Source organism: Bubalus bubalis, chromosome 7, assembly GCF_019923935.1.
Source record: "Bubalus bubalis isolate 160015118507 breed Murrah chromosome 7, NDDB_SH_1, whole genome shotgun sequence".
In the NCBI taxonomy this organism is placed as follows: Eukaryota; Metazoa; Chordata; class Mammalia; order Artiodactyla; family Bovidae; genus Bubalus; species Bubalus bubalis.
The window spans coordinates 33,768,205-33,784,137 of NC_059163.1; the positions used below are offsets into that span (position 1 = coordinate 33,768,205).

At 38.5% G+C, this 15,933-nt stretch overlaps 1 protein-coding gene across 2 annotated transcripts in view; it reads left to right on the forward strand.

The window, feature by feature from the left end:
- The window catches only part of TMPRSS11D (transmembrane serine protease 11D), a 59,616-nt gene that overhangs the window by 10,893 nt on the left and 32,790 nt on the right, over positions 1-15,933 (forward strand). For both annotated transcript variants that reach the window (XM_006079837.4, XM_006079838.4), the window contains exons 2-3: positions 12,691-12,812; positions 14,732-14,850. In XM_006079837.4, coding sequence (XP_006079899.3) covers positions 12,691-12,812; positions 14,732-14,850 — 241 coding nt within the window. The remainder of the gene's footprint in view (positions 1-12,690; positions 12,813-14,731; positions 14,851-15,933) is intronic.

Below are 15,933 nucleotides of genomic sequence, written 5' to 3' on the forward strand. Positions count from 1 at the left end.
AGGAAGGAAAGAAGGAAAAATCCCCACCTTCATGAAGCTTCTAAACCAAAATAGCAAATAAGCAAATTTTCAGAATAGCAAATAAGAACAAAGTCTCAGCCTATAGCTGTGAACTGGTTGGGAAAAATCTATCTACAATGAAATTATTATGATCTTGGTCTCATTATATTATGCCATAAGTAATAAAATAATTAGCTACTGAAGGGCCACTCTTACTCCATTAAACCATCAATCGTTTAAATCATCATACACCCAAGCACCCAGCATGAGTAGTCATTTATGTTGGCTCATTCATTTGACTATTGGTGCCTCTTTAAAGCATAGGCTAGTAAAAAAAAGTACAGAAAACAATTTGTATTTCTTTTCTATTTGTCAGCCACAATAAAAGTTCATTTCTTCTGGGTCATGGTTCATTGCATTTTTAGCCTCATACATAAAAATTATTTCACTTATGACAATGGTGTGATTACATGTATTTTGTTGATGTTTTGTCACCAAGTCATGTCCAACTCTTTTGCAGCGCCATGAACTATAGCCTGCCAGGCTCCTCTGTCCGTGGGACTTCCCAGGCAAGAGCACTGGAGTAGGTTGCCATTTCCTTCCCAAGGAGATCTTCCTGACCAGGGAATGGAACCCATGTCTCCTACATTGGCAGGCAGATTCTTTACCACTTAGCCAGTTGGGTTACCCTTACAAGTGTTTAGTAAGTATTAATTGATGGCTGCCTAAATTATACATAGACACTGATTTCATAATACCAGGTGCTCATACTTATTACTGGATACCTAAGGCTGTGATAACAGAAAGCTCTTTATGACATCAAATTCATGTGTCTTTGCATATCTTCCTGGACATTTACATTGTAGTTTTTTTTAATCCAAATTTAGTGAAATGAGTTGGTTTCACAGTCTATTTTTCAGAGCTTTAAATTACTCTCTCTCAGAAAGTAGCTTCAAAAAGGATATCTCCAGTCCCAAGATCTTTTCCCAGGCTAATTACCTTTTCTGCTAACTGCTGGGAATTATCATACAGATATTATTAGTTACTAAAATTAAATATTATTAAAATATCCCCAAAAAAAAACTCAAATTGTCTGCTGATATAACTAGTATAACTAATTCCTAAGTTACTCAGTTTGAACTTTCAGTCTCCTTTTGGGCTGCCACTCTTGCCTCTGGCACTGACTCCTCTATCAGGAAATGGCCCTAGTTTTCCATATTCCATGTTTCCCTCAATCCCTCCTTTTCCATCCCACAGTCTCTACAGGGTCCAAGGCCCATCCTATCCCATTCATGGATTAATGGGTTAGTCTCCCCAGTAAGACCTCCTGCCTCCCAACTCCCTCCCATTCATCCTAATCAAACCACCAGATTGGCCTTTCTACAACATTGCTGTTTTGCTATAACTCATTTCAAAAGCCTGAGTGATGTCCTAAAGCAAAGACTCCAAATCTATCACACTTAGTCTCTTCCGTAATCTCAACTGATCTCGTTTTTCTAGATTATTTTCCATTTACTCCTCTATAAGTGCAATACATGACCAAGTACTCTTCCCCAAGTACACTTTATACTTTCTATCTCTTTTGTCTTTGTTTATTTGTCTACTCAGATCTCCTGTCCATCCCATAAAGCAGAGCTCACATGCCACATGGTCTATGATGAGTGGAAACAATTCCTCCTTCCTCACCCAAAAGTCACTTCTCTGACCTCTCAATTTTCTATACCATTTGGCATCTTTACATGCCACTATCACTCTCAAGTAATTTAAGGACTTTTTTTGCATGTCCAGAAAAATAATAGGTATGTAAAATCAACAAATATTTCTGAGTAAAGCAACTGATGACTATAGAAGAAGAATAGAAAATTAATATTAAATTTCTTCTACTACAGAAAGTACCTCAGTAGAGGTGCTAGGGACATGTCCATAGCTATGGACATATCCCTTTCCTTCAGTATAAAGTATATGTGTGATAACACCCAGGTGTCAGTTGGAAGATATTGGAGTTCATGAAAAGCATTATAACAGACATGTGGACACAGGAGGGAAGGGGAGGGTGGGATGAATTGAGAGATTGGAACTGACACATATATAGTGCTTGTGTGCATGCTAAGTCATTTCAGTTGTGTCTGACTCTTTGCAACCCTATGGACTGTAGCCAGCCAGGCTCCTCTGTCCATGGGGATTCTCCAGGCAAGAATACTGGAGTGGGTTGCCATGCCCTCCTCCAGGGGATCTTCCCAACCCAGGGATCAAACCCAGGGCTCCCATGGCTCCTACATGGCAGGCACATTCTTTACCACTGAGCCAACTGGGGAAGCCCTGTGTAAATAGACAGCTAGTGGGAACATGTTATAAAGCACAGGGAGCTCAGCTTGGTGCTCTGTTAGGAGCCTGAGTTCCAGGACACAGCCTAGGAAAGGAGTCCTAAGAAAGGAAGAATTTGACTAGCCTATGAAGCGATTGAACCCATATTCTTGACTTCACTGGCAGTAGGTTCTCCTGACCCATCATCAAGCCCCCAATTCAACTACTATATGCGTGCCAACATACACACATGCTTACATACATACCTATTAGCCATTTGTCTGTATCAATTTGCAAAGTTTATAAGAGAAAAATGAATCCTAGGTTGGCGTTTCCCACAAGCAACAGATTTCAAAGTTTTGATATATCATTTCTGGTCTGTTGTATACAGCTATGCTTGTATAATGCACAAAAATGCTGGTTCGGGGGGAGACTGGAAGCCAAGACTGTGCCTCTATGCTCCTTGCCAAGCTGTCTGGCTCAGACTAGAGCCGCACGTAGCCCAAGGAACACCTTATGTCTGTTTCCCAGAGAAGTTTCTTTTTTCCTAATTTTCACAAAAACATTGTACAGGCTTGCTCAGGTACCACTTGCCCAGTCTCTGTATACTCAACTGGTATTAGTTCAGTCGCTCAGTGGTGTCCGACTCTTTGCGACCCCATGTACTTCAGCATGCCAGGCCTCCCTGTCCATCATCAATTCCTGGAGTTTACTCAAACTCATGTTCATTGAGTCGGTGATGCCATCCAACCATCTCATCATCTGTCGTCCCCCTTCTCCTCCCACCTTCAATCTTTCCCAGCATCAGGGGCTTTTCCAATGAGTCAGTTCTTCGCATCAGGTGGCCAAAGTATTGAAGTTTCAGATTCAGCATCAGTCCTTCCAATGAATATTCAGGACTGATTTCCTTTAGGATGGACTGGTTGGATCTCCTTGCAGTCCAAGGGACTCTCAAGAGTCTTCTCCAACACCACAGTTCAAAAGCATCAATTCTTCGGTGCTCAGCTTTCTTTATAGTCCAACTCTCACATCCATACATGACTACTGGAAAAACCGTAGCTTTGACTAGACAGACCTTTGATGGCAAAGTAATGTTTCTGCTTTCTAATATGCTGTCTAGGTTGGTCACAGCTTTTCTTCCAAGGAGCAGATGTCTTTTAATTTTATGGCTGCAGTCACCATCTGCAGTGATTTTGGAGCCCAAGAAAAGAAAGTCTGGCACTGTTTCCATTGTTTCCCCATCTATTTTCCACAAAGTGATGGGACCAGATGCCATGATCTTAGTTTTCTGAATATTGAGTTTTAAGCCAACTTTTTCACTCTCTTCTTTCACTTTCATCAAGAAGCTCTTTAGTTCTTCTTCACTTTCTGCCATAAGTGTGGTGTCATCTGCATATATGAGGTTATTGATATTTCTCCTGGCAATCTTGATTCCATCTTGTGCTTCATCCAGCCTGGCATTTTGCATGATGTATTCTGCATATAATTTAAGTAAGCAGGGTAACAATATGTGATTTATATCCTCAATGAATATAAATGTATTTAATTATTACCCAAGATTAAGTTGGAAAATAAACCTTTGAATTAAAAGAAAGTCATGCAGTGCATTCCAAAGGTATATGCACATAAAGTCTCATGGATATGTGATTCAAGGATAGGAATCTTATCTTCCATATGAATCCAGTGTTTTAAGAATGCATCATGTTTTAATAAAGCAAATATATCTAAGAAAACTTAAAACTAGAGCACGAACTCTACCATCATCCAGTTGTGCAATCTTAAATAATTCTGTGTCTCTCTTTTCTTTTGGAGCACACTAAAGCTAGCAAGAACAACAACAACAAAAATTTTCTTAAGAACCCTTAAGAAATTAACAAAAGTGTTGGGCTAGATGAGTGATTTGTTAGAAATAGGAAACACAACTCAAAATCAAACAGAGAAGCTATTCCATTTTCATCTGTTTAAATCATTAAGCTTTCAAGTTTTTTAAGACCTTGTTTGAACAAAGCATTCCTCAACTTAAAAAATTAAATCATTGAATTGGATTGTCTCTAATGCCTGCTTCATGACAACCATCGAGATTTAACGAAAGGGACTAAAATAGAAAAAGTCCCTCTTCTTGGAACTATTTCTCATATTCTGCATAACACCAACATATTAATACACACACTGAAATAACTGTCTTTGCATATTCTGTAATATAAGGGCTATAGAAATATTTTGAACTTTCTGTTTCTTAGTACCAACAAGGTATAAATGTGATAGAAATTAATAACAACATAATAATTAACAGAAAACGTCTTCCCATCTGAAGTGGTCATTTTGTAGTTTGAGCTTGACAGATCTGGGTTTGCATTCCAGCCCTCTTACTAGCTGACTAATTAAGCTTCTATTTTATTATCTGTAAACTAGAGAACCTGGTGTGCTGCAGTGCATGGGGTTGCAAAGAGTCAGACACGGCTGAGCACCTAAACAAGGGTTTTTAACAGGGATTAAATTAAATGATGTTGAAAAGATCAGCCAGTACATTGTAAGCACTCAATAGATGGCAGAGATTATTCTCTGATCTGTATTTTTTTTAGTATTTAAAATAAGAATGCACAGACTACAGTGTTAAAAGTCCTTCCAAACAATAGTAAAATTATTTTTAAAATCCCTCTTTGCAGTCATTCATTAATTTTTCTATTGCAATGCCCAATGTGGACTCACTCTATAATAGGTATTGTGTATGAATGAGGCATATCCTGGCAGACAAGATGCATCTCTGCCTTTCATGAGTTACGGCAAGGGTCACCAACCCCCAGGTCAAAGATTGGTACTGGTATGTGGCCTGTTAGGAACTCGGCTGCACAGCAGAGGGTGAGCAGTGGGTGAGCAAGCGAGGCTTCATCTCTATTTACAGCCAGCCCCCATCACTCGCATTACTGCCTGAATTTTGCCACCAGTCAGATCAGTGGCAGCATTAGATCCTTATAAGAGTGTGAAAGAAAGTGAACCCTAAACCAGAAGTCAAGGCACAATATACTGAGATTGCCACAAAATAGAAATAAAGTACATAAAAACTGTAATGTACTTGAATCATCCCAAAACCTCCCCCCGCCCCCTCCCCGCCATCTGAGGAGAAATGGCCTTCCAAAGAACTGGTTCCTGGTAAAAGAAAGCTTGGGCACTGCTGAGTTACAGCCTAGATGTGGATGCAGGCACATGAAGGGATAAGGATTGTAGTAGAGAAATTCATTGAGCATTATGAGATCAGATGAGGGGCAGCAAGAGGAGAAAAGAGTAACTACCTGGTGGGAAATGAAAGATGCTTGAATTATTTTAGGATAAAACGAGAACTATACAGATATGACATTCTCCAGGCAAAAGACATCACAAGCAGAAGTGACTGTGACATTTGATCTGGATGAGGTCAGGTGGGCAGGTGAGGATGTGACAGAAGATAAAGTTGCAGAGGTTGGCCTTAAATGCCATGGACGGTTTGAATGCCATTTGAGGATTTTTGATGAACTGTAGATAAATTTAAAATGAGGTATTATTGGAAGGGAGGATATCGGACCCTAAGATTCACATTTTTTAAAGCACTTGAAGGATTTTAAAGGGTTGATTGGAAAGAGGCAAAAATCCTGAATTCAGTCTGGATTCCTCTTTTTCCCACATCTTGTAAGTGAATCATGAGCAAATCCTCTAAGGCCTAAATTCAAAATATATAGAGATTCTTACCACTTTTCATCATCTCCACTTCTACCACCCTTTTTTAAACTACCATCGTCTCTCACTTTAGTTATTTAGTGACCTCCTGCAAGGAGATCCAACCAGTCCATTCTAAAGGAGACCAGTCCTGGGTGTTCTTTGGAAGGACTGATGCTAAAGCTGAAACTCTAGTACTTTGGCCACCTCATGCAAAGAGTTGACTCATTGGAAAAGACTCTGATGCTGGGAGGGATTGGGGGCAGGAGGAGAAGGGGATGACAGAGGATGAGATAGCTGGACGGCATCACCAACTCGATGGACATGAGTTTGAGTGAACTCTGGGAGTTGGTGATGGACAGGGAGGCCTGGTGTGCTGCGATTCATGGGGTCGCAAAGAGTCGGACATGACTGAGCAACTGAACTGACTGACTGACTGAAGAGGTTTCCCTGGAGGAGGAAATGGCAACCCACTCCAGTATTCTTGCCTGGAGAATCCCATAGACAGAGGAACCTGACAGGCTACAGTCCATAGAGTCACAAAGAGTCGGACACAATTGAAGCATCTTAGCATGCATGCAAGAGGTCTCCCTCTCCATCCCAGGCCCACTACTCCCCATGAAGTACCCACAGTGGGCACCTATTAAAGAAATAGAACTGATATCATGCCTTTGCTCAAAACCCTCAAAGATCCTGTCAAAGGATCTTTGACATCAAAGTCCTCAAGTGCAAAATCCTAAATGATTTTCCCCCAACCACTGACTCCCTGCTCCTTATCTTTCTGACCTTATTTTCTTTCAATGTCCCCCACTCCTGTCTCACTCTACTCAGTTCAGGTGCCTCTCTTAATGGTCCTCAAATTTACTCTGTGAGTTCTTGGCTCACGGCCTTCAAACTGCTGTTCTTCCACCTAGATAATTCTCCCCCTGATATCTTCATGGCTTGCTCACTCATCTCCTTCTGGTCTTTACTCAAATGTCAGCTCCTCAGCAAGGCCTTTCCTGGTCACTCTATTTAAATTTTCATTATTCCATATATATGCCCTTTCTCATCTCTTTGCTTTTATTTTTCCTTTATTTTACTTACTTTTCTTACTCATTTCTCTCCTCTTACTATTAGGATTGCTATGATTGTTTCTTTTCATTGTATTTCCAGCAATTACATTTTGCCTAGACCATTGTAGGCACTCACCAAATGTCTCTTAATTAGGTAATGAAAGAAAGGAGACCAGTTAACAGGCATTTCACATAATACAAGATGATAACATCCAGAATTAAGAGAGAGAGGATGAACAGAAAGATTTAGGCTGTAGGATAAACACCATACACTGACCTCTCGAAAGTGGAAAATTATCAAGAGGGAACAGGTACAACTAAATCTTGGGTCTTTAACTTATGGTACCAGATAGATGGTAGGGACGTTCCCAATATTAGAAATAGCAGGGAGGAGAAAAAACCTGGAGAAAAAGATAGCAAGTTCAGTTTTGAACTGAACTGTTATACTTAAGGAGGCTGTAAAATATTCATAAGATGTCCAATGCACAGCTGGAAATAATGGTGTGGAGCTCAGAGACTGAGATCTGAGGGGGAAGATCTATCTCAGAAAATATTACCTTATTAAATGCTACCTGAAACCAGGGTGTAGGATGGGATCAGCGAGGAAGAATATGTATCAGGAAAAAACAATCATGGACCAAATCTTTATATCATACCTGAAATCTTGTTCAAAGAGACACAAAACTGTCTGAAAGTCCTCTACAGACACACTGTGTATATCTGAATTTGTAATTACCTTTCCCTGTTTTCCTCTATTCTTACAAATAATGGAAAGCCATTGCCAACTCTATTAATCAACAACCATATATTGTTTCTAACTATGTATCGATGGACAAAATTAACTAGTATTCTTACATAAATCTGATATGTTAATCTAAGATGTACTCTCAAATTAAACCAACAATTATTTTATTGTGCATATACTATGTGTAAGAACAAAATCCTAGTGCTCAATTTAATAAAAACTAAAAACTCAATAGATGTTGATTCTCTTTGCTTCCTCCAAGTGATATCAGGAGAGATAAAAGTCCCACAGCTTTTCTGTCTCTTGTAGTGTGAGGGAGGAAGTGTACGTCAGAGGAAGTCCATGTTCTTACATTCTAACCCTCCTTTCTATTTCCAGTTTCTGTTACTCCCGAGAAATTATGAGTTATTTATGTTTCTCTGAGCCTCAGTTTTCCTGTCTTCCAAACAGAGGTCATAATAGCCACCTTATAAGACTTTTATGAAGATTGGCAATAAAAATGTATAAAGTCTGCCGCTTAGGTTCTCATAAGAGCATAGAAGATGTTTTTCAACATTCTTGTAATTTTCCAAGTCAATGAGAGAAAGAAAGAGGCGGAAGCTCGTTAAACATGTCACAACTATGTATTTGTTTTTCTGTTTAAACACAAGCACTAAAAACTTCACTGATTAAGATCCTGCTTTAAAAGCAAAGGATTTCCTCACAGATTTCCACTGCTTATGAGTCAAAATTCAGACAGTGTTAGCAAACTTATTTTCCCTAAGAATTTGCAAAGCAAACATTGGACACAATTTAGTGTGTGTTGTCATAAGCTTTATAATCAGCCACATACAGAGGTTCAATGACAAGTTGAACCTGTAACAAGAGAGCAGATACCAACAAAAGAACAGATACTTTAGTTGTTTCTACAAAGTGGAACAACACATTGTTATGTAATTAAATACAGCTTGTGAGATTACGCTAATTTGAGGTCCACACCCTTTGTTTATTGAGTCATGTCTCATGGTGTTTTTCAGCCACTGAGTTTTAAGATGTTTTCCATGAACTAAAGCAAAGTTGCCTCAAAAACCATTCCCATGAGAGGCTCATCCAAGCTAAAGCATATGCTGACTCTAGCCTTTGGTTTGGGGTTTTGTTTTGGTTGTTTTTTTTAATTGTTATTTTAGCTTTCAATTTAAGCCTAGTTCTTAGTAATTTCTTACTCTACACTAATAAATCTTGACACTTCTACTCATCTCTGCAAATACAGCTGGTTCCTGGTAGTTGAGGTGATACTTTGGGATGGCTTGCTTCCAGCTCTTCTTTTGGCTCTACCCTGCTGAGCAACCCCTGACATTCGCCAAACTTACAAATGTCAAACAGTGTGCAACTGTGACCACATGTCACCAGCCACAGCAAGACCACAAAGAAACAGAAGAGTAAACCGAGGCTTAAAAAGTCAGCAAGTATCAATGTACCAATTTTATCCTACTTAGAAAATGACTACAGTTCAGTTCAGTTCAGTTCAGCTGTTCAGTTGTGTCTGACTCTTTGTGACCCCATGGACTGCAGCATGCCAGGCCTCCCTGTCCATCACCAACTCCCAGAGTTTACTCAAACTCATGTCCATTGAGTCAGTGATGCCATCCAACCATCTCATCCTCTGTCATCCCATTCTCCTCCCGCCTTCTATCTTTCCCAGCATACAGTTAGTTATTCCCAAATGTTGGACTCTGGACCAGTGTTAGTGAAAGTCAGTTTTCACTAGCATAGCAAAATTAATAAGAGCAATGTAGTAAAAAGATATCATTAAGCTAAGGCTAAATTATTCATCTTTTTTGTTATTCTGAGTTTATGTTATTCCTATTTTCATGAATTTAAATGCCCTTTTATTAAACAATAATATTTGAGCTGGTCAATTTTTATAATGTTTAATGTGTTTATTCAACAAAAAAGTCAGCAAGTCTATGCCCACCTCCAATAATCTTCTGAACTGATGTGCTTAGCCATTCAGTCATGTTCGACTTTTTGCAACCCCACGGACTGCAGCCTGCCGGGCTCCTCTGTCCATGGGGATTCTCCATGCAAGAATACTGGAGTGGGTTGCCATGCCCTCCTCCAGGGGAATTTCCCAACCCAGGGATCGAACCCAGGTCTTTCACATTGTGGGCGGATTCTTTACCATCTGAGCCACCAGGGAGGCATACTGGAATGGGTAGCCTATCCCTTCTCCAGAGGAACTTCCCAACCCAGAAATCAAACCAGGGTCTCCTGCATTGCAGGCAGATTCTTTACCAGCTGAGCTACCAAGGAATTCCTCTGAAATGATACTGGTCCCATATCCAAGGCCTTCAAAGTACAAGTGATACAAAGTAAAACACCAGGAGATGCCTTCATCAGTGTGAGTTGCATAAAGCCCAAACACCAGGCAACCCTGCTGTGAAACCTACACTCTAGAGAGTCACTGAGTCTCAGATCATCCCCTTCCCATATACACTAGAATGTAAGCAAAACAAATAGAAAGAAATGGAAGTGTGACTGTGTTATGGCAAAAGGTAACTGCTTTTCAGTTCTGTTAAGGCTTTTAAAACTGAAACACACCCAGGAGTTAACATATACAACAAATATTTATAAATATCATAAATCCTAAGTGGTCCTAGTAGTAAAGAACCTGCCTGCCAAAGCAGGTAGACATAAGAGATGTGGGTTTGCTTCCTGGTCACTCCCTGGGTCAGGAAGATCTCCTGGAGGAGAGCATGGCAACCCATTCCAGTATCCTTGCCTGGAGAATCCCATGGACAGAGGAGCGAAAAGTCAGACATGACTGAAATGACTTAGCATGCTTTCATGCACCACCTATATATACCAAGTAGCCTACAAAGTGTTAGAAACATATGCATGAATACCAACTTTATTTTCAAAGTTCTCACAGCCTAGTAGATAACATATTTAGTAGAAATATCTACTTTATACACTTTACATAGCCTACATAACATAACCTCATTGATCTTCAAAACAGTCTTAAGCAAGTATTAGTCCCATTTTTCAGATGAAGAAAACCTCAAATAAATGACAATATCATCTTCAAGCAAATGGGATAAAATAGGAATTCATACAGAGTACTTCTGGTGACCTTCCCACTGTGAGTGTTTGTGGTGGGAAAGGAGACAGTGAGGAAGTACTTGGATTATATGCCTAATATAATCCAAGGAATCAGATACTACAATCTAGAAACCAGATACTGTGTTAGTACAAATCTATTGGCTTACACAAGCTGGAATCAAGTTTGCCAGGAGAAATATCAATAACCTCAGATATGCAGATGACACCACCCTTATGGCAGAAAGTGAAGAGGAACTCAAAAGCCTCCTGATGAAAGTGAAAGTGGAGAGTGGAAAAGTTGGCTTAAAGCTCAACATTCAGAAAATGAAGATCATGGCATCCAGTCCCATCACTTCATGGGAAATAGATGGGGAAACAGTGGAAACAGTGTCAGACTTTATTTTTCTGGGCTCCAAAATCACTACAGATGGTGACTGCAGCCATGAAATTAAAAGACACTTACTCCTTGGAAGGAAAGTTATGACCAACCTAGATAGCATATTCAAAAGCAGAGACATTACTTTGCCAACAAAGGTCCATCTAGTCAAGGCTATGGTTTTTCTAGTGGTCATGTATGGATATGAGAGTTGGACTGTGAAGAAAGCTGAGTGCCGAAGAATTGCTGCTTTTGAACTGTGGTGCTGGAGAAGACTCTTGAGAGTCCCTTGGACTGCAAGAAGATCCAACCAGTCCATTCTGAAGGCGATCAACCCTGGGATTTCTTTGGAAGGAATGATGCTAAGCTGAAACTCCAGTACTTTGGCCACCTCATGCGAAGAGTGACTCATTGGAAAAGACTCTGATGCTGGGAGGGATTGGGGGCAAGAGGAGAAGGGGACGACAGAGGATGAGATGGCTGGATGGCATCACTGACTCAATGGACGTGAGTCTCAGTGAACTCCGGGAGTTGGTGATGGACAGGGAGGCCTGGCGTGCTGCGATTCATGGGGTCGCAAAGAGTCGGACACGACTGAGTGACTGATCTGATCTAATCTGATCTGATTGGCTTACACTGCCAATTCATGGGTGAACAAAATCACACAAATCCACTGCTGCTAGTACAGTTCTAATTAAGTGCTTGTTACTCTCCTGGATCTCAGCTCTCAGCCTTTGCTGCTGCTGCTAAGTCGCTTCAGCCCTGTCCGACTCTGTGCGACCCCATAGACGGCAGCCCACCAGGCTCCCCCTTCCCTGGGATTCTCCAGGCAAGAACACTGGAGTGGGTTGCCATTTCTTTCTCCACAGCCTCTAGCCATATCCTCATTTTAATAATATAGAGGCTATTACTGTGAGAAATGCTACTATTCTGACTCCCTCTGCCCCTCTTCCCACAAAAAAAGATCTCTCTTCAGCACATCCCTGGGAATGGTGCCCAGGTAAGGGAGCTTACCACAGTAGTGTGCAACAAGGGTCTTAGAAGTTGTAGTAAAACAAAAAAGAGTTGTTATTCTTGAGAAACTTATTAACTGCCAGAAGAAGGAAAAGCAGTTGCAAACCATAAATCATATTTCCTTATTCTTCTATCAAACTACCTAAATGTCAACATTTTAGTGCTTAAAAAATGGTAAGAAATACTATTAAAGAGAGTGGTGTTCAGTCTGATTTCATTTCAGAATCATATTCCTATTTGTATGGTGAAAGCCAACATGATATTGTAAAGCAACTATCCTCCAAATAAACAAATAAATATTAAAAAAAGAACCAATCAATTTTCTATGATAGAGCCACATGCAACCTAAGAGACTTCAGAAGTGCTGAAATGATGGCTTCTCTGAGTGAAATATATGGGCTTTGATCTTTTCCCCTTGTTCTAAGGCCAGCACGAGTGACATCAGCCTCAAGATCCCTGAATCCATACCTAGTATTTTTTGCTGTTGTCGCAGTGGTGGTGATCCTGGCAGTGATCATAGGTCTACTTGTCTACTTTTTAGCTTTTGGTAAGTACCAAAAGATTGGAAATACCACTTCTCAGATGAATTAACTGAATATACTTTCAAAGTTGGCCTTCTTTCTTTTATTGCCACTTTTATTTTTTAATACAACATAATTATATATTTTATTTATATGCCTCTAAATATATTCTCATGTTTATATTTTCTATAATTCAGTATTTTTTTCTCTTCTGTTTTATTTATTTATTTTTGGTCTTTTTTAGTATACCAAACAACATTATTACCCAGGTAAGGATTATTCTAGCTGACGAAAAAAACAATATTTATCTGATGCTAGAGTTCACTTGTTTTGTTTTTCATTAATCCTATAATTTGCTTCTTTATTTAAAATATTGCAAAGCACCCTAAGTTTCAAAATCTAAAAGTTGGATGTACCTAAATATTCATTAATTCATTATCTGTGTCCTGAAAACAATCTTAGGAGCAGGACAGTTATGATAGGAGATGAATTTTCAGTTAAAAAGTAGAAAGAGGTTAAAAACAAACTTTAAAAATGATTCTGTTCTTTTTTGTTTCTCTTTTCTTTAATTTTTTATTAAAAATAGGAAACAGAAAGAAACAACATTAAGAATGCATATACACTCTTCATTAACACACAACTTAATATCCCAGTGAATATTCTCTCAGAGGTTTTAATGTGAATAAAATGTGTCAAATTTCACTAGATAATATATGCTATAATCTGTTTTTTTTTTTAATTTCAGCTATAATCCCATTGCATTATTTAAATAATTGGGGCTGGGATAGGAGGAGAATGAAGGTATATGGGTATGTGTAAGGTTAGAGACTAAGTGTGGATAAATTTATTCCAGTAACTAGTAATAGTCTTTTCACTCAATTGAATTATAAAATTGTAGCTAAATTTCACTTGGGACTATATTTTGCTATCAAATCACCTAGAGGCTATTACATGCAAGATGAATTACAGAAGTAGGAAAAACCAACATCAAGTTTCAAATTTAATGGATTCCCTCCTAACAACACTGTATTGTCACACTTAAACACAAAGACAGGAGCCTAAGTCCTCTTCAGAGTGTATTCAGTGACCATTCATGACCCTAGAAAGACTTGTCCTTCTGCCACAAAGGACCATACTACCCTGTTCCCGGGATCTCAAATGCTTTCCCTGATTGAGATATTTCTCTGTATAAATTATGTATATGCATGATCAGATGGAAGTAGGGATTTTTTTCCTGAGACAAATTAGGTTATGTCCATGTTCATGTTTCTAAGATATGTACAAGTGTGTTAGGAATTTTCATTTCCTTCATAAAACTTTTTTTTTTTCCTCAGTAGTTTTTCTTCTTCTTTTTTTTTTTTTAATTTTATTTTATTTTTAAACTTTACATAAAACTTAACATATCCTTCGGAAGACCATTTTTGATAGAGTTTACAGTGAACAACCAGATTAGCTATCTTGCCAGAATAGTTATTTTCTGGACTAGCTTAGTCCAGAAAACTGACAGGTCACTAATTCCTCTAAAAAGAATGATATTTGAAATAATTTTTAAAAATATTCAGAATGATTTTGGATTATTCCTTAATAATAAATGAATAATAACACATTATAGACATCAATAATTCTTGAGTGAATATATCTGCAATCACAAATATCCCTAAAATATAGTAGGAGTGAAAATTATGATACTACTGAACAACTTAATTTCTCAAATGCTGCTGCTCTGATTTTCATGCATTTTTAATGTTTCAGCTTTGCCAATCTTTTTAAAGACTGAAGGAGAAAATAATTTTATTATAGTTACATTTTTACTGTTTAGAATTTTTTCCTTTTAAAGGAATTAATTTTTTTTAATTGTACGACATAGCCTAAATAATTCTATATGAAATAAAAATTAAAGTACTTAGTAATGTGAGACTGATTCTGCCTTTTCCTTGTTTTTCAGATCAAAAATATTACTTTTACCAAAGCAGCATTCAAATCCTGGGTAAACAATATAGTGATGAGTTAAGTTCACCAGCTACAGAGAAATATAGGACTTTGAGTGGAAGTATTGAATCTATGGTAAGTTAATATTTGTCTTTGTTCTTTATTTTATCATAAAACAAATATGATAATAAACCTAGTATTTTGTGATATATTTACAACTGCTAGATGCATATTTTCCTTCCCTGAATGCTGAAGGATGTGTTTCATTGTACTTCTTCCAAGTCAATTTGCTTGTACATTGGTTCTTATTCACATTTTCTTACATCATGAGTGAAGAGCTTTAGGTCATGAGTAAGTATATTTTTTATGATTATGGCTTCAAAAATTGGAAGTCTATTGTTTGTGCAATTTGAGCATTTCTCTATCCTTGAGTTTTTTTTTTAAATCATTTTCATTTTGCCTTCTTTCCTTTTTTCTTATGCAACTAAACACACAGGTAGTAAGTGTTAAAATACACGTTAACGTAGTTTGGACAAATAATACTTTGCTTCAATGATGAACACAGAAAATAAACAAAGCAAGTCTGGTTTCTCAAATGAAGAGGCCCCGAGGCTGCCTGCCAAGAAATCTCACAAGCAGACCCTTAGTTTATCATCATAGACCAGGGTTTGGCCTTCAGCCCTCCAGAGTCAGAGCTGACCAATCTCAGCTCACTTACATTACCTTTTCTGAAACTCTTAAGAATATAAATTAATCCAATGGTTGTAAAACTTCAGCATGTAACAAAATCACCTGGAAGGCTTATTAAAAAAACAGATCTCTGGGCCCCAGTTTCAGAATTTCTGATTCAGTAGTTAGAACTTGCATTTCAGCAAGTTCCCAGGTTATGCTGATGCTAATTGTCCAGGGACCTCACTTTGGAATCATTGAGTTAAGTCATAATGAGGCCTATGATGGATGCGGCATTGAGTCATCTGCTTGTCTGACAACCTTTACCCTTAGAGACAAATTAGACTGGGAGCCAAGTTATGAGAAAAATGCTTCATGAGCATAAAATTAGAGCAAGGGAAGTTAGGTATATTGTTTAAGTGTTTAATGAGATCAGAATGAACAACTGAACCAGAATAATTTGGGAACAGAATCTAGGCCAGGAGGCAGAGGTAGGGCTAATACTGGGGAACATCAGTTGGTTATGTCAGAAGTGGGAGCCTCCTGTTC